This window comes from Chrysochloris asiatica, unplaced genomic scaffold (genome assembly GCF_000296735.1).
Source record: "Chrysochloris asiatica unplaced genomic scaffold, ChrAsi1.0 scaffold00026, whole genome shotgun sequence".
In the NCBI taxonomy this organism is placed as follows: Eukaryota; Metazoa; Chordata; class Mammalia; order Afrosoricida; family Chrysochloridae; genus Chrysochloris; species Chrysochloris asiatica.
The window spans coordinates 1,270,820-1,291,067 of record NW_006408544.1 but is presented as its reverse complement, the minus strand read 5'-3'; the positions used below and the strand labels follow the sequence as shown (position 1 = coordinate 1,291,067).

The following is a 20,248-nucleotide window of genomic DNA, read 5'->3' as shown; positions in this document are numbered from 1 at the left end:
TCGCTATGAGTCGGTTCCGACTCGATGGCACCTGATAACAACAACAACAAATGTGTTTGCATCACTTAATGGATGCATCCAGTCTAGCATCCAGGTACTCTTCCCTCACTACCAAGAATATATAAAATTGAATACGTTGCAAGCATAACGTGTTGTTTGTTATTGTTAGGTGCTGTTGAGTCGGTTCCGACTCATAGTGACCCTGTGCACAACAGAACGAAACACTGCCTGGTCCTGTGACATTCTTACAGTTGTTGTTATGCTTGAGCCATTGTGACTGCCACTGTATCAGTCTGTCTTGTTGCGGGGTGTCCTCTTTTTTTGCTGACCTTCCATTTTACCAAGCATAATGTCCTTTTCCAGGTCTTTCTTGATATCTTGGCCAAAGTATGAGAGACATCCTCACTTTTATTGAACAGTCTGGCTGCACTTCCAAGATAGATTTGTTTGTTCTTCTGACAATCCATGGTGCTTTTAATATTCTCCATCACCAAACAATAAGTGCCACTTTTTCAGAGTTTAAATTTAAGAGGTATATTTTATAGTTTATTTTAAATGTGCTCTTGCATAACTGAACATAAGAACAAAAATGGAATAAGAGAGAGGCATGTTTATGATTGGTTTCAAAGTTTTGCTGAGGATATCTTTGAAGACCAGGAATCTTTTCCTTTCCATCTTATTTCTCCCCTAACTTACTTCAAGATTCAACTGAAATTCTTCTTTCTCTACTCGTCAAGGCTCCAATGCATGATGTCCTCTCCCTTTTCTGAACCTTTATAGCAGCCAGAGTCTAGGCTTGCATTTTCATTCAGTTCTTTTTCATGTCTGGAAGCCAAATTTTATGATAGTTCGTTTGTGCTTCAAAAGTTGTGGAAAATTTCCTTTTTTTTTTTTTTTTTAAATGTTTTATTGTGAATTATGTGATAGTATACATGGGAGAACATTATATTTTTACATTCATCCTACGTTTATCGTTTCATTGCCATGGTTACAATCCCCTCCATGCATCATCAACCAACCAAAGTGTATACCCTGCAAGCCTGCCTCCCGGTTGTAAGCACACAGCCCCTCTCCCTCTCTGGGTCCTTTTGTCTTTTAATTCCATTTTTCCATGAACTTTTTGAAGCTCCCTTATATATTTTACAGATGTGTAATTACTAATTTTTGTAAATAAAATCTATTATAACATATCAAATACTTACTGTATGTTCATGCTAGTCTCAATTTCTGGCACTGTGGAAGGGAAGAGAAGGTAAAGATGATTCAGTAAGGACATCTGCAATATCAGTTATATTTCAATTTGGAATGTGCTTTTTTATATTAACTTTGAAAATGCATATGACTGGCAGCTTTGGGAATTTGAACAAAATAAAGCTCAGTGGAGATATGAATGAAGCAAATAGGAAGACAGCATGGCATAATAATAGCCGATGTTGACTGAATGAATTGTGAATAACATTAGCAGCAACTGCGTTTATCACTACTAATACCAGGGAGCAAGCACTGGACTGGGAACCTCAAGGGTGCCAGTTTGAGCTCCAAGGGAGAAAGATGAGGCTTTCTGCTCCTGCAAAGACTTACAGCCTTGGAAATCCTATACAGAGTTGCTATGTGTCAGAACTGACTCTATGGCATGTGACAATGACAAACCAGTAGTTAACATTTATTGCATATTTACTGTTTGTTGGGCATTGTTTTGAGTATTTTGTATCTCAGTGAGGTGGTGGTGGTGGTGTGCCATGGAGTTTGTTCTGACTCATAGTGACCCTGTATAGGGTTTCCGAGGCTGTAAATCTTTATGGGAGCAGAAAGCCTCATCTTTCTCCCGCAGAGCAGCTGGCAGTTTCAAACTGCTGACTTTGCAGTTAGCAGCCCAACTCTTAACCACTCAGTGAGGCAGGCACTATTATTATTCATTAATTTTACAGATGTTATCATTACAAAACTATTGGATTTAGGTATCAGGAGATATGGTCCTATTTTCACCTCTAGTATTAACTACCTGTGTGAATTTGGGCAAGCTTTTTAACTTCAAAGATCCTCAGTTTTTTATTTTTGACTTAAAAGGATTAGTCTCTAATGTCTAGGGTACTTTCCCCACCCTTTTAACATTATGTAATCCTTAAATTATTCTGTCTTCGTACTCCACAATTTCTTGTAACTTAGTTCATTTTGGGAATGAGCATTTCTGGTTAAGACTGTCTAGTAAAATAAGCTTTTTTGTTATTTTTTAAATCTTTGAAGGTGTTGTATAGAGAAATTAAAAGTTCAGGTTTCACAGGATTGTATACAATAGAAATGGAGGAAATTTGAAAAAATGAGAAAAATAAAACTGTAGACCAAAATTTCTGAAAAAAATTTTGTTTTCTGGCAGACAGGATCTAGTGAGTATTTCAATTTTTAACTGCTGTTACTTAATCTGCTTTACTTTATATTACATATTAGTATTCCCTCTCAGGATACTCTGAGAATAATATTGTTAACTAACATTAAACGCTTAAGTCTTTATATGTGTTACCACATTTAATCCTCGAAAGTAATATTTTAACTGCTGTAGTGTTATTCTTTCATTTTACAGATGAGAAAGTTGGGATTTAAAGATTAATTAGCATTTTCATAATCTCACTATTAATGTAGTTCCACTGGTAGAATCAGTACTTGATATCTGGTTGGCCTGACTCCATGTCTGCATTGCCTCCCAGATGTTCAGATCTAAACCATATATCTCAGGTTTGCTTTTTTGACAGCTGCCGTTTGGGATGAGAGTCCTGTATGTAATTTTCTTAGCCAGATTTTTTTTTTTCTTTTGACTTTAGTACTTTGAATTTCTATTTTATTTTATTTTTTTCATTTTATTTTGATCTCTCCGAAGTTTTTCACTCTTTTCTGCATCTTTGTTAGGGTCACTATTACTGCTTCTTTGATTCCAGGATAGAAGGACTTGTACTCTCTAATGAAGGATAGTAGTGTGAAGTGTCAAGTTATGTTTTTATATCTTTATCTTCAATTCTTGAAGCCGCTTCTGCCCTTTCCAGAACATACTTTAGCCTGTAGGATTTTGCTTTTCACTTTTCTTTATCTGGGCAGTGATAGTTTAAATTTTTCAGCCTTGGAGAGAAAAACATTACAGAACCCAGATGACTGTAAGCTTGTCCAAATCTGTTCTCAAGCATTCACTGCTTCATTTCTTGCTGTCTATTCATGTCATTTAATCTCTTATCCTTGTTAGTTTTCTAAATTTTGTTTCTTGACTTGCTTTTTTAAAAACCATAATTGCTTGGTACTGCCTATCCTCCTATTCTCTTGCTCATCAGTGTCCTTGAGTTTGCATTCCTCTTTTTGGTCAGCTTCTCCAGCTAGCTTGTCTACTTGCTGTTCTTGGCTACCAGCTTCTTCCTACCTCCTTTTTGTCTCTATGCAAATTCCTGTGCTCACTTCCTAATTACTTCTCTGACCTCTTGCCTCTACCTTACTATTGTTTATATGACTCCCCTAAATTTGTATAAAAGAAATGCCAGATGTACAGCCTTAAGTTTCTAAAGTACCTTTGGTGTTGGTGTAAGGAACCTTGGTTTAGCTCTCATCTGCTAAATGAAGGTTGGAGGTTTGAACCTGTAAGGTGCTCCAGAGGAAAAAAATGTGAGGAGGTCAGCCTCCATAAAGATTTACTGCATTGGAAACCTTATGGGGCAGTTTAACTCTGGCACTGTGGGATAATGCACTTGACTAGGAGATTAGTTTGAGCCACAAAGTTGTCAGTTCAAATTTATGAGTCACTCCTTGAAAACCCTATACAGAGTCACTAAGAGTTGGAACCGACTCGACGGCACTTAACAGCAACAGCATAGGGTTGGTTTAAATTAGAATCAGTGTCATGGGTTTTGGTTTGTGTTGTGAGTAAAGAGCTGTGTATCTTGTCACCTTATTTAAAGAGATAAACCATCTTTTCCAGAAAGTTTGGCATCAGTCAGCTTATTTATTTTGTACTGTGTCTTAAATATATTAAAACCAAGGCTATATTTTGGAGAGAAAAAATATTAAGAAAAAAGATTGGAAAGGTTGATCGCTTAAATACTGATTTGGTTATTAACATACACAATCTTTTCCCTCCAGATTTAACTCAGACTTTCCCTCACTTTGGAACTCCTAGATTTGGGAATATTGGATATTTTGAGAAACAGGGTTTCTTTCCTTGATACTGACTAAGGAGTCTATTTACCTTCAGGATGACATCTGAACTGGAGAGCAGCCTAACATCTATGGACTGGTTACCACAGCTTACCATGAGAGCAGCCATCCAGAAATCTGATACTACACAAAATGCCCACGGAACGGGGATTTCCAAGAAGAATGCACTCCTTGACCCAAATACAACCCTGGACCAGGAGGAAGTCCAACAGCACAAAGATGGAAAACCTCCATACAGTTATGCCAGCCTCATCACCTTTGCAATTAATAGCTCACCCAAAAAGAAAATGACTCTAAGTGAGATATACCAGTGGATTTGTGATAACTTCCCATATTATAGAGAGGCTGGCAGTGGTTGGAAGGTAAGGACTATATTTAAATCATTATGTTTATTCAATTAGCAATAGCAATATTGACTTCTATTGAAAGTAAAGCTTTGTGGAAGTTCATGTAATTAGAAGATGAAATTCTGATTAGTTGCCATTTGTGGATCCATAGAAGAAAATTAAAAGCTTAATTGAGGTGAATACATTTATTTTTGATAAAACTTATTTTTTAGAGCTTATATGTTGTGATAGACGTGGCCTAAAGAGCAGAGCAGAGATAATGTAACATTTGTTAGGAAACAACAGTTTAGATAAGTGGATTTAAGTAAATAAGTATATACATACACATATACTAAAATATACAAGGAGGCTTCAAAGGGTTTCTAGAAAGCTGGAATTAAAAGATAATGAACTTTTCCTACGAACTTTTTGAGGCCACTTGTATATAAATTACATATAATTTAGCTGTTGCTCCTTGGAAACCCTGTATAGGGTCACTATGGGTCAGAATTGACCTGACAGCACTTAACAACAATAACAACAAATAGATAATAAGTGCTTTTGAATTGGTACTGACTCAGTGATTCTGTATAGAGTTTCCGAGACTATAAACCTTTGCTGGAGCAGAAAACCTCCTTTTTCCTCCCACAGAGTGGCTGGTGGTCTTTAACCGCTGACCTTGTGTCTTGCAGGCCAGTGTTTATTATACAAACCACCGTACTGTGTCTGTCTGTCTGTCTGTCTGTTGTTAGGGCGTTGAGTCGGTTCTTACTCATAGTGGTTCTGTATAGGGTTACATATAGAAGTTATATAAATGTATATGGTTTATTTACAAATACTGTATGTAATTTATTTCAGGGTAGACAATTCAAACCCACCAGCTGCTCCTTGGAAGCCCTATAAGGGTTATATGAGTCAGAACCAACTCGACAGCACTTAGTAACAACAACAGCGTAGTTTATGTGTAAATTCTATATGTAATTTACTTATAAATTACATATAGTATTAACTTAAAGAGTTTTGGTGTGGTACTGTAGGATCAGAACTGGACTATGAACCGCAAGGTTGGCAGTTCAAACCCACCAACTATTCCTTGGAAAACTCTATATAGGGTCACTATGAGTCAGAACCAACTTGACAGCACTTAATAACAACAGCATTAGGTTAGAGAGCGAGAATTGCAGCTAATAGTTTTCTTCACCTAGAATTAAAAAAAAAAATCTTTTAGTTTTTTTTAAAAAACCATTTCATTTTAGTTCTGAATGAAATTTAGACTTATACAAGCTACAGAAGTAGTATAAAGGGTTCCCATATGGGTTTCATTAATTTTCTCTAATGCTAGCTAACATCGTCTATAACCATAGTACTATAAACATAGTGCAGTTGTCAAAATTAAGAAATTAATGTTGGTAGAATACTATTAATGAAGCTGCTGTTAACTGCTAATGAATTACAGATTTACTCAGATTTCATTGGTTATTCTGCTAGTACCCTTTTATGTTCCAGGATCCATTTCAGGATCCCATGTTAAGTTTAGTTGTCATGTCTCCATAATTTCTGTCAGTTGCTTATTTCTTATAACTTTGACAGTTTTAAAGATTACTTATCAGATGTTTTGTAGCACATCCTTCAGTTTGGGTTTGTCTGATGTTTTCCATTATTAGATTGAGATAATGCATTTCTGGGAAGCACACTGCAGAGGTGATGAGTCTTTTTCCACAGATCCTGTCAGGGCTACACATTTATTAACTGGTTCTGCTAACTGTGATCTCATGGTGCTAAAGCCATGTCAGAACCATGTCTGACTTCTCCTGGCTTCACAGAGAGAAAAAGAATCAAACTCTTAATCTCCGCTATGAAGCAGAGGTCAGACATGCTTCCACCCTACAACTTTCTTTACCCTATTCTGACACAACATCTCTCCCACAACACTCTCTGTTTCATATAATTCATATAATCAATAATCTATTGCAAAGTCCACATAGAACTCATAACAATACTCAAAATTATGGGGTTCCTTAGGGAGGTGAATAGGGTACAATTCAGAATCAAAAAAACAACTCAGGATGTGTCAGTTCTCCAGTCAGAATGCCGCTTCTGCTGTACTGGAGACATGCCTTGCCCTTGTTTTTGGCTTTTCAGCCACATGGTTCTTTGGTCTCTGCCCCAGTCCATGGGCCTAGAGCCTGAAGCTGCTCTGTCTTTCCATGCCAGCACCTCTGCTGTTGCCACTTTTTTAGAAAGGGGTCTCAAACTCTACTCATTCTCTTTTTCCTTCTTGATATTTCTGGGATCTTCCATTCTTGCTTCTGTATGAGTCCTTTTAAACCTAGCTGGTGGCAAAATAATCCCAGCCTTAGAGCCTTGTATACCTTATTTGCATGGTCACTTGGGTGTTAAGAAGACATGGATAAAAAAGCCATATCAAGTAAATATAATAAAAGCAGCTGATATTTGGTGTGGCATTGTAGGATACCTTTCAACACCTTCTCCCATCTTTGCCTTCTCCACCCAGCTTTCTTTTTTGTATCTCTTTTGTAACTTTCAGTAGTAAGTGGTTCACTACTTTTAAAAAAACTTTAGACCATGACTTGGGCTGGCCAGTAGCAAGAAATAACAGCAGCCTGAACTTGGCACTTTTAAGTGAATTTACACTTGAGCAGAAACTTGTATCAGGCAAGTAAATGAGGTGCATAGTTGTAATAGTTAAGGTTTTGTGTCAACTTAGCTGGAATGAATTCTCAGTGGTTTAGCAGTTTATAGCAGTGAAAGTTCTCAATGGTTTAGCAGTTAAGGATTTCCCATGATGAGAACTAATATGTACTCACTTCTTCCATGATGTGATCTGATGTGATTGGCCATGGTATGATGTAATTATCCTATGTGTTGTAAATCCTCATATAATGTTAATGAGACTGGATGCAATCTACAGGATTAGATTGTATCTTGAGCCAATCTCTTTTGAGACAAAAAAGATTTTAAAAGGCATGTTGAGTTCAGAGGGACCTGCTACCACCAAGAAAGAAAAGCAAGGAAAGAAAGAGTGCATTTCTGACTACCCATAGCATCCCTGTATAGGGTTTCCAAGGAGTGAATGGTGAGTTTGAAGCATCGACCTTGAAGTTCAGATTGACCTTTTGGTCCAGCGTTTATCGTGCGGTGCCACTTTAAAGCATTAGATGGTTGTGGCAAATCATTTGAAACATTGAAAAGTAAAAATAAAAGGAAGTCTACATTTTAGTTCTGGTTCAGTTATTAATTGCTCTTATAACTAAGGACAGGTCCCTTTTCCCATTTGTCAGATGAGAATGATACCTGTTCTATTTTGTTTTTATTGTTGTAATGGGATTCCCTGGAGAGTGTATAGATTTTAGTTTTCTCAAGGGCAGAGCAGGTACCTTGTTTAGCATTGCTTAGAACATGGTACCCTATGCTTATTGAACTATTAAAAAAAATAATTCCCCTAGTTCTACCACTAAAATATAAAAGTAATTAATAATTTGCTATATTTAATTTTGGAGTCCTGGTGTGGTGCTATAGGATAAGCACTCGACCACAAGGTAATTTGAACTGCAAGGTTGGTGGTACAAACTCAACAACCGCTCTTCCACAACCTTATACAGGGTTGCTTTGAGTTGGAACTGATTTGGTGGCACTTACAACAGCAACATACTTAATTTTAACCTTTTTGTGTGTTCAGGTTTTAAATTTTAATCTCGTCAATATGATTTCATAACCTTTTCTGATGTCACATTAAGAGCATTTTTCTAATTTTACCTAGTCTTTACAGAATTACATTTGATGATGTCACAATGTTCTGTAGTATTGTTTCCGTAACTACTGTTTTCTTACATATTGTTTTTTATAAATTGTCTTTTAAAATACATAGTTTAATATATTTTGTTGAGAATATACACAGCAAAACATAACAATTCAGCAGTTTCTAGGTGTATAACTCAGTGACATGGATTACATTTTTCAAATTGTGTAACAATTCTCACCCTTCTGAATTGTTCCTCCCCTTTGAGTGGAAACTCATTGCCCCCTAACGTTCCTGTCTAATTTTTTGAGTTGCTGTTGCCAATTTGATCCCATATGGATAGTTCTTAAAAGACCATAATGCTCAATGCAGACCTTTTTACTAGTTTAGCTAAACTATTATTTGGTTTTAAGAAGACATTATGGAATATTTTTGGCTTAAGGTTTAAAGGTAATCTCAGGACAGTAGTTTCAGGAGTTCCTCTAGCCTTCATGACTGGAGTGAATCTGAAATTATTTTCTGCTGTTTCTTCCTTTTGACCAAAATTCTGTGGACCCACTAATCAAAATGTTCAACAGTGGCAGCAAGGCGTCACCCAGTTCTTCTGGTCTCCTGGTAGAAGGAAACAGGGATGTTCACGGAGGCAGTTAGGGTTTTCACCAGTTAAGGGTGTTGGATTTTTTTTTTTTTTCCTCAAGTTTTTATTGTGAATTGAGTGATAGTTTACATGGGAGAGCATCAGCTTTACATTCATCCTGTCATTTCATTGCAATGATTACAGTCCCCTCCATGCATCAATGCATCATCATTCAACAGCATTTGCTTCCATTCCCTCTTTTTTTTTGAATGTACACTGAAGCACTCTGGAATATATAACCATTCAAACAACCAAAGGGTATACCCTGCATGCCATTCCCCCGACTGCCAGCACGCAGCCCCTCTCTTTCCTTGAGTCTTGAGTACCCAGCCACTTTGCCTCTCCATGTCATTTTCTCTGCTTCCATTTCTGGTGTCTCTGCTTCTTTGGATAGGGTCCTATACTCCACTCTTCTTCCTTAATGGTCCCAGAGTCCTTCGCTCCTGGACTGCAAGATCAACCATTTCCCTCTTTATGTTACAAAACGTTTACCTTTACATTTGCAACATTTACAGTCAGTCCTGATAGCAGTTATTCACTATTGAATCACAGCCTTGTCTAGACAGGTTGGAAACCACTCAGTGGAGATTCTACCTTCCCCTACACCCTCTGAAACTAATCTCCCTCTTGAAAGCTTGTAAGCCAGTCACTTTGTGCCTTTGTAGTGCCACCATTTTGGGTAGCCAATGTCTAAATTGCCCACCCCTGTCAACCCTGAAGGGTGATGGATTTTTATCAAATGCTTTTCCTGTATCTTTAGAGATGATCAATAGCACCCTCCATACAAGAAGTGCTGGGCTGCAAACCACAAGGTTCACAATTTGAGCTCACCAGCTGCTTCTCAGGAGAAAGATAAGGTTTTGTTTCCTTGAAGATCTAAAGCCTCAGAAACCCACTCAGGGTTGTTATGAGTTGAAACTGACTCAAGGACACTTAACAATAATAACAACATGGAGATGATCTTGTGGCTCTTTTCCTTTGTTTTGTTGACACATGCTGTATTAACGTTGATTGATTTTGTAATGTAGACTCATTCTTGCATTTCTGGTATAAATTCCATTTGATCATGGGTTGTAACTCTTAATAGGCTAATAGATTTTGTTTGCTAGTGTTGTGTTGGAGGATTTTTGCATCTATTTATAAGTACAAATTCTTAATGAAATGCTTAGAAAATTATGGCCAAAAAATACCATCATCACTATCCTTTTCCAAATTCTTTCATCACTGTTAACAGTAACTCACTACCTCCTAAGCAATGACTTCCTCTTTTCCCTTCCTTTCATGTAAGTGGTACCATATAGTATTTGTTCTTTTCTGACTGAATTATTTCACTCAGCAAAACATGTATCAGCCACTTTGCCTGGCTTCTATAACGGATGATCAGAGTTCAACTAGAAGAAGACAGAAGAGGAAAAAAAGAGTAATCTGATACAATTTGATGAATTTGACCTATACCTATGGATGCAGTAGCTCAAAAGAGGGAACAAATCTTTACAGCAAGGATCATCACCACCCCAGGGATGGGCACCTTGGATATCGGCTACCCAAAGTGAGGGGACTACAAAGGCAAGAAGTGACTAGCTTACAAGCTTTCAAGAAGGAACCTAGATCCAGAGGGCATGGAGGAAGGTAGAATCTCCACTGAGTAGTATCCAGTCTGATGGGCAACTTGGACATTGGCTACCCAAAGTGAGGGGGCTACAAAGGCAAGAAGTGACTGGCTTACAAGCTTTCAAGAGGGAACCTAGATCTAGAGGGCATGGAGGAAGGTAGAATTGCCACTGAGTCATGTCCAATCTGTCTTAGCGGGGCTGATGAAAGGAAATGCGGATAGGTCTCTTGTGATATGAGGACTGCTTGTTAGGGTTGGAAATATAAAGGTACACGTTTTGTAGCAAGGAGGGAAGTGATTAACTTTGCAGTCTAGGAGTGGAGGTCCCTGTAACCATCAAGGGAGAAGAGCGGAGAACGGGACCCTACCCAGAGAAACAGTGATGCCAGAGATTGAGATAGAGACGATGATGTGGAGAGATGGAGCGGCTGGGGCCTTTAGACCCAGAGAGGGAGAGGGGCTGTGTTCTGATGACTGGGGAGGGGCAGGGGGAGAGCAAGCCTGTAGGGTATACCCTTTGGTTGGTTGATGATGCATGGAGGGGATTGTAACCAAGGCAATGTAACGATATATGATAGCATGAATGTAAAGCTTATGTTCTTCCATGTAAACTATCACGTAATTCACAGTAAAAACATTAAAAAACAAACAAACATGTATCAGGACTTTAGTTACCTTTATGACTGTATAGTATTGTATGCATCTGCCACATTTTGTTAATGTGTCCATCTATTGATGGACATTTAGGTTATTTCCTCTTTCAAGCTAATGTGAAACTGCTGCGAGGTTTTTGTGCGCAGAGCTTACTGGGTGATAAAGTTCTTAACAACAAGTCAGAAGGAGTCCTGATGTGGTGCTGTGGGTTAATGCTCAGGACTGCAAAGTCAGCAGTTCAAGCTCATCAGCTGCTCCTCTGATAACCTATACAGGGTCGCTATGGGTCAGAATTGACTTGAAGGCACTTAACCACCACAACAACAGCATTTAACTTTTTAAGGATCTGCCAAACTTTTTCACAGCCATTTTGCTCTGGTAGTGCAGTGGTTACGAATTGGGCTGCAACCTCAAGTTCAGCAATTCGAAACTACCAGCTGTTCCGTGGGAGAAAGATGAGGCTTTTGGCTCCTATAAGATTTATGGCCGTGGAAACCCTGTACAGGGTCGCTGTGAGTCGGAACCGACTCCACAGCACATCACCACCATCACCACCACCACCATTTTCCTTTCCCACCTGCAGTAGATGAAAGTTCCATTTTCTTTATATCCTAGTAATATTTCTGATTATAACCATTCTATTAGAGGTGAAGTGGTATATCATTGTAGTTTTGATTTGTGCCTCTCTCATTGTGGTTCAGTGATAAAATTCTTGCCATGTATGTGTGAGACATGGATTTGATTCCTGGCTAGTGTACCTCATGTGCAGCTGCCACTTATCTGTCAGTGGTGGCTTGTGTGTACCTATGATGTTGATCAGATTTAAGTAGAGCTTCCAGAATATGACAGACTAGGAAGAAAAGCTTGATGACATACTTTTGAAAATCAGCCAATGAAAACCCTGTAGAGCATAATAGTCAGTTGATTGCTGACCAATCAGCTGATCATGGGGATGATGCTAGATTGTGCAGTGCTTCATTCTTTTTTTCATGAGTCATAATGGATCAGTCACTGTGAGTTAGTGGCCAACTACAGGACAGTTGACAACAACAACCATGACTAATGGTATTGAGTATCTTTTCATGTCATAGTTGACCATTCGTATATAAACTTTGGTGAAATGTCTGTTCATGCTCTTCTCCAATTTTTGATCAGACTTTTTTTTAGTGTTGTTCAGTTGTAGGTATTCCTTATATATTCTGAATATTAAATCCTGATAATGATCCCCCAAATTTTCTTCCATTCTGTTTGTTGGTTTTCTTTTTTACGTTGTTGCTAAAGTCCTTTGAAATGAAACACTTAAGGTTTTTGGTGTAATGTAGTTGAATCTGTTTTGTCTTTTGCTGCTTGTGCTTTTGATATCCTATCTAAGGATCCAAACCCAAGTCCTGAAATATTACCCCTATGTTTTTTCCTTAGAGTTTTGTTTTTTACAGTTTTGATCTCACATTTTAAAGTTCTTAATTCATTTCAAATTAATTTTTACTTACAAAAGGGCTCCAAAAAGTTCATGGACAAATGGAAGTAAAAGATAATTCTTGTATGGTGTGAGGTGTGGATCCAGCTTCATTCTTTTGCATGTAGAAATTCAGTTGTCCTAGCATCATCAATTTTTAGAGAGATCCTTTCTCTCCATTGGATGAATTTAGCACCATGGTCAAAAATCTGTTCTGTACAGACAGGGGTTTATTCTTAGACTCTAAATTCTAATTCATTCATTGGCTTGTATTTATATTGTTAGACCAGTACCAGATTGTTTTGATTATTGTAGTAGTATAATATGTTTGAAGTCAAGAAGTGAATTCTTGTACTCCCCCGCCCCAAGATTTCTTTGGCTGTTTGATGTTTAAAGAAACATTTGGATTGAAATTAGTTTACTCTTGTTGTTTCCTTCACTATTGAAATATAGGGCTGCAATGGTTTGCTAGGAACTTTTAGTTATATTCCCTTATTTAATCCTCCAAAAAATTCTAAGAGGTAGGCATAATTATCTTTGTTTTATGTCTGAGGGAATAGGAGATTAAATAATCCCCAAATCATGTAGTTTACAAATTAAGGAATACAATTCAAATTAGAACCTGTGCCTGTCTCCATTTCATTTGCCCAAATAAGGGTCTTTGTTAATACGGGGTAGCATTAACTTTGAAAAGGTTGTTATTATTATTTGCTGTTGAATCCGCTCCAGCTCATGGCAACCATATGTATACCAGAATGAAACGTTGCCTAATTCTATTCTGTTTTCCTGATTATTGGTATGTTTGAGTTTGTTCATGTTGCTATTGTGTCAGCCCATCTAATTGAGAGGGTCCTGTTCCTCCTTTTTTGCTGACCCTCCACTGTACCAAACATGATGTTCTTCTCTGATGATCTATCCAGAGTAAGCAAACCGTCTTCACGTCTGTGGAGCTTTCTGATTGTATTTATTTGAAGACTGGTTTGTTTGATCTTCTGACATCTCTCAGTATATTCAGTATACATTGCCAAGCATAATGTCCTATTACCATGTCCAAAGTACTTGAGATGAAGTCTCATCTCCTTGCTTCTACTAGTGCAATTATTACCACAGTCAATTTCAAAGCATTTCAATTGCCCCAAAAGGAAACTCTCTATCCTTTTGTTCTCACTCTGCATTTCCCTCCAAGCCCCAAGGCCTAATCTTTTTTTTTTTTTTTGTCTCTAAAAATATACCTATCTTGGACATCTCATATAAATGGAATTGTACACTATAGAGCCTCAGTGCCACAGTAGTTAAGCTTTTGGCTATTAACAAAGGTTGGCTCATTGTATTGTGGCTTTGATTTGCATATTCCTGATGGTTGGTGATGATATATGAGGGTTTCAGTTTTCTACATTCTTGCCAGCACATTTTAGTGTTTTCAGTTTTAATTATAACCACCTTAATGAGTGTAAAGTATTAGCTCATTGTATTGTGGTATTTGATTTGCATATTCCTGATAAGTTGGTGATGTTGATTATTTTTTCATGTGCTTGTTGACTGTATATTTCCTTTGAAAGAGTTCATTTCCTTTGCCCATTTAAAAGTGGGATTGGATTCCTTTTTATTATTGAGTTTTATATGTTTATATTCAAAATTTATATAGTCTACCTACAAGCCCTTTACCAGAAAATGTTTTGCAAGTTGCATTCACACATTCTGTAGGTTGCATTTTTCCTTTTCTCTTTTGATAGTAATTTCTTTAAATTGTTGTTGTTAAGTGCTGTGGAGTCAGTTCCAACTTGTTACTACTCTATGTAGGGTTTCTGAGGAGCGACTGGTGGATTTGAACGATCAACTTTGCGGTAGTTGGCAGTCCAGTGCATAGTATACAGCACTACACAACTTGCACAATCACTTTTAATTTTATTTTTTTAAATATAGAAATAATTTCAGTACTTCAAATGGAGATAAATAGGAACTGAGTTATCTTTTGCTTTGGTCAGGTCCTATTTCTTTTTCATATATCTCATTTACTTTCCTTGGAATTGTTTAGTACAGTCCCATAATCTGCTGCTCACTGTTTTTCCTTCATGTATGGAGCAGTGATGGAGTAGGGGAGAATGGGAGGTCATTTGGAACTTGTGAAATTAACCTGTATTGGTTGAAGAGAGGATAGAGAAAGACTTTAAAACAACTGTTAACATCATTTCAGAAATGCAGAGCCAACTCTTAACTACTGTACTAGTACTACTTTGTTATTGTTGTTGTTAAGTACCATCGAGTAGGTCCTGACTCATAGTGACCCTGTATAGGATTTACAAAGAGCAGCTGATGGGTTTGAACTCCTGACCTTGTGGCTCAGTGCATTATCCTGCAGCACTACACCAGGACTCCACTAGTACTTGTATTGTTGTTAAGTTCTGTCTTGTCAGTTCTGACCCATAGCGACCCTATATAGGGTTTCTGAGAAGTGGCTAGTGATCTTGAACCACTGACCTTATGGTTCAAAGTGACTTTACAGTCCAGCACATTAACCCAAAGCACCACAGCAGAACAGGCTCCTTTATAATGAATATTGCTGCGGTGGTGGTGGTGGTGGTTGTGTGCCATTGAGTCCATTCTGAATCATAACAACCCTGTATAGGGTTTCCAGGGTTATAAATCTTTACAGGAACAGAAAGCCTCTTTTGTCTCTCGTGGAGCAGCTGGTGAATTTGAACTGCTGAACTTGCTGTTAGCAACCCAACACAGAGCCCAATATGCCACCAGAGCTCTTTGAATATAGGTGTATGAATATTAAAATTTAAAATATATTTTGCTGGTGTTCTTTGAAATTCTTGCATCTGTGGATTGATGTCTTGCTTTTTTTTGGGGGGGTGGAATTCTTGACTTTATTAAGTCTTCAAAATTTCCTTCTAGGGCATTCTCTTTCGCTGCTTGTCTAGAACATGAATACATGTATTTTCCCTCAATTCTTGGATGATCTGTTCTTTTTTTGTAACTTTCTGTGATGCATGCACACATAGAGGGGGAATTAGTTTGAGCCCTGGTAGTGTAGTGGTTTACATATTGGGTTGTTAAACTGCAAGGTCAACAGTTTTGAGTCCACCTGGAACTCAGCAGGAGAAAGATGAAGGTTTCTGCTCCCGATCGGAAACCCTAAACAGGGTCACTATGAGTCAGAACTGACTCAGTGGCACATCACCACCACTATCGAGTTCACTGAATCTTAATGCTAAATGTTTCCAGTCTACTAGTGGATCCATCTAAGGAATTTTTTATTGCTGATCATATTTTTTATTCCTGTATTTCTACTTAGCTCTTAACACTTTCCATATCTCTGTTAAGATTCCCCACCTTCTTATACAAGTTGTCTACTTTTTCTAATAATCCTTTAACATATTAATAATGTTGTTATGTGCCATTGAGTCAGTTCCGACTCATAGTGACCCTGTATAGGGTTTCTGAGGCTTTAAATATTCACTAGAGCAGAAAACCTCATCTCTCTCCTGCAGAGTGGCTGGTGGGCTTGAACCTCAGACCTTGTGATTCGCAGTACAGTGCTTATCATAGGAAGCCACCATGCTCCCATATTGTTGTTAAGTGCCTTTCAGTCGGTTCTTACACATAGCAACCTTGTAGAGTGTTTCTAAGGCATGACTGGTGAGTTTGAATCGACAATCTTGTAGTTCAAACCAGCCTTGTGGTCCAGTGCTTTTCCTACAGCGCTACACCAGTGCATAGTGATTTTATTTTTTTGTTTCTATTGTGAGTTGAGTGATAGCTTACATGGGAGAGCATCAGGTTTATACTCATCCTATCGTATTTCATTTCATTGCAATGATTATAATCCCCTCCATGCATCATCATTCAACAGTATTTGCTTCTATTGCATATGTTTTTTTTGGGGGGTGGGGGTAGGGTTGGGGGGTGATGCACACCAAAACACTCAGGAATATACAATTAATCAAAGAACCATAGTGCATACCCTGTAAGCTTGCCACCTGGCCACCAACATACAGCCCCTCTCCCTCCATGAGTCTAGAGTCCCCAGACGCTCCATCTCTCCACGTCATCATCTCTGTCTCCATCTCTGACATTGCTGCTTCTCTGAATAGGGTCCCATACTCTGCTCCTAACTGTTGTCCCTTTATGGTCCCAGGGTCCTCTGCTCCTGGACTGCAAGATCAACCGCTTAACTCTTTTAGTTACAAAACATCCAAAACGTCTACCTTTACATTTGCAACAATTGCAATCAGTTCTGATAACAATTACTCACTATTGAACCACAGAGTCTTATCCCCATCTCCTTTCAGCAACCCTGTCTAGACAGGTTGAAAACCACTCAGTGCAGATTCTACCTTCCCCACGCCCTCTGAAACTAAACTCCCTCTTGAAAACTTGTAAGCCAGTCACTTTGTGCCATTTTAGTTCCCCCATTTTAGGTAGTCAGTGTCTAAGTTGCTCATCCCTGTCAACCAGAGGGGGTGGGAATGATTCTTGCTGTGAAGATTCCTTCCCTGTTTTAAGCTATTACTTCCATAAATATAGGTCAAGTTCACCAAATTGTAGCAGATTACATTTTTTTCCTCTTCTTTCTTCCTCTAGTTGAGTTCTGTCATCCAACCATTGAAGCTAGGTTGAATGGGTACTATCTACCAGTTTGGGTGTTCTTGTGCATCTCCCCTCACTTCTTATCAGCTGGACGCTTCACTATCCGCTGTAGTCCTCTGTGGCTATGTCCCTGTCCATGGGCTCAGGAGCCTCCCAGTTCTCACTATACTGCTGGCCAACCAGATCTCACGCCAGGTTGATAGGAGGCTATTGAAGGCATAGTTATTTTTAAATTCCCTTCTGATAGTTTTAACTCCTGAGTCATCTTTCTTTTTAAATTGTGGTGAAAATAAATACATTAAAACATTCTCTAGTACATCAACCTCTACGTTTCTATTTCAGTGACATTGGTTACAGGTTTCATGTTGTGCCACCATGATCATTACCATTTTTCAGAATACTCTCTTACCATTAACATAAGCTCAATATGCTTCCCAACTCTTGTTGATGTTGTTAAGTGCCATTGAGTTGGTTCTGACTTATAGCGACTCTGAGTAGAGTTTCTGAGGAGCAGGTGGTGAGTTTGAACTGCCAGCCTTTCTGCTCTCGTCAAGATTTACAGTCTTGGAAACCCTATCTAGAATAGCTGTGAATCAGAATTGCCTGGATGGCAGTGGGTTTTAGTGGCTAATTATGTTGAGCATCTTACATGTTCTGTTGGCCATGTGAATGTTATCCTCTTTGGTGAACTGTCTATTCAAGTCCTTTGTCAAGTTTTTGATTGTATTGTCAGGTGGTAAAATTTTTATATATGAGATGTTTTCAAAAAGTTCTTGGGAATAATGGAAGGACATGATAGTGGAATTTTTCCATGAACTTTTTGAAGCCCTCTCATATATTTTTAATGTGAGGTCCTTTATCTGGTACACAGATACCAAAATTTTCCCTTATAGCTAGTCTGTTCAACAACAGCTTTGCTGTTGTTGTTAATTCCGTGTCATAGAATCAGTTCCAACCCATAGTGACCCTATGTAGGGTTTCTGAGGAGCATCTGGTGAGCTTGAACTCCTGACCTTGCAGTTCAAACCAACTTTGTAGTCCAGCACATTAACCCATAATATCACACCAGGACTTGCACTTTGATGATAGTTGAGTTTTATTGATTACTTTATCTCATGACAGTACATGTTTTCCTTGCTTTTCTGTGTATCCTACAATTTTGTACTGAGTGTCAGATACATGTGTAGAGTACAGTAGTGGTTGAGATAAATAATATTTGTATTTGTAAATGGGTCCTCTTCATGGAATAGATAGAGAGTCCTGGGCCCAAGGCAATTTTTTACCCTTCTCCCAAAGGATTTTTGCTTACCCTTTTTTTTTCAGTAACAGTAAATCTTTGCCTGTGTCCTGGGAGAGTTTGCTGAACCTCCCTAGAGATAGAAGAATTTTGGTTCTGTGCTTGCCCCAGAAGCAGTGGATCTTTGCCAGAGGGCCCTGTGGTTGGGAAGTTTTGCTACCCTTATCTCAGCAGCTTAAGTTTTTATCTCTGTAAGATCCATGAAAGGTGACAGGCCTTTGTCTTCTTTGGCAGAGTGTACCATTAATATTTTTTAGTAGAGATCTTCCTGCATCATTCAAAGATCTTAATGAGTATTTAAAATATACATATGAGGTAGTGTCAAAAATTCATGGAGAAATGGAATTGAAAGATAGTGTAATTTTCCCACAAAGTTTTGGAAGCCCAATATTTCATTTTTATGGATTTTTGTAAAATCCACTAGACATTGTCTGATCTAACAACTGTTTCTCTTTGCAACACTCATAATTTGAAAATCAGAAAGGTTCAGATTTTAAAAAGTCTTATTTTAAAAGCGTGTTCTATTTATATTACTTTCTATATTAAAAGTGAACTTTGGTTTTTGGATTCCATTGACCCTGTTTTTTTTTAAACTTCTTCCATTTCAGAATTCAATACGGCATAATCTGTCACTGAACAAGTGCTTCCTTAAAGTGCCTCGATCCAAGGATGACCCTGGAAAGGTAGGACTCATTTAAAATAAGTGAAATAATAGGATTATTCAGTATGTTTGTGTTAAGTTGCATTCTGAGTCATATTTATTACACAAAGGGGGTTTTAAAAAGTTTATGAAAAATGGAATTAAAGGATAATAGAATTTTTCCATGATATTTTTGAAACTCTATTATGCAGGAAGAATACATTGTGAAAAAAAACAAGTACCCTCCATACCCCAAGGAGTCCTAGTGACATGACAATTATACTGTCAGCTACTAACTAAAAGGTTGGTGGTTAGCAACTACCAGTGGGTCTTTGGGAGAGACCGGTGATCTACTCCCATAAAAATTACACCTTAGAAAACCTCATGGGGCAATTTACTCTGTCTCTTGGAGCTGCTGTGAGTCGAAACTAGACTTGATGGTATCCAACAACATGTTTGTACCCCAACCTCTCTTAGTTGGTATGCCTCAAAGTCCAGCAAATCGGGAAAACTTCCTTTATAAACAGTAGGAAGCTAAAATGTAAAGGACTGCTGGCACTCTATTGTAGTTTGGTATTTCTACTTTAATCTCTGCTTTGGTTGCTTTTTAAGAGTTATATATTACATTAAATTTAGTGTCTGAATTGCTTGTTAGGAGCCATGATTTAGTAATTAATTATTACAAATAAGGAATGGTTCTTTTTACAGTTGACAAATGGGAGTTATTGTTATGCTGAAATTAAATTATTACCCTGTTTTCTTGTTGCTCTTTTTCCTCTTCTATATGTCTTTTGTTTTCATTTCATTTTGAGTATTTTACTTACAGACACTTATTTTTATTTTCCCTTTGTTTCAATAGCTTTGTCAGTTGCAATGTGTTCTGAACTTGGGCACCAGTCGCTTGGGTTGTAAGGTACAGAGTATTTGATTGGACCTTATTGGTGTCAAGATAAGTTACTAGACTAAGCTTTAAGACAGTGTATTGTTTCAAAGGTTGTTCTTGATGCGATGGTTAGGCTTCTTGTGTTCTTTAGGCTAACAGTTCTTGGAAGAAACTAAAATGTATGGTGGGTCATGTTAGC

At 37.9% G+C, this 20,248-nt stretch overlaps 1 protein-coding gene across 1 annotated transcript in view; it reads left to right on the top strand.

Annotated features, from left to right (window-relative positions):
* The window catches only part of FOXJ3 (forkhead box J3), a gene marked incomplete at its 5' end in the record, with an annotated part of 143,181 nt that overhangs the window by 20,903 nt on the left and 102,030 nt on the right, over window positions 1-20,248 (top strand). Inside the window, 2 exons of the mRNA XM_006839826.1 lie at window positions 4,226-4,550; window positions 19,135-19,209. Coding sequence (XP_006839889.1) covers window positions 4,226-4,550; window positions 19,135-19,209 — 400 coding nt within the window. The remainder of the gene's footprint in view (window positions 1-4,225; window positions 4,551-19,134; window positions 19,210-20,248) is intronic.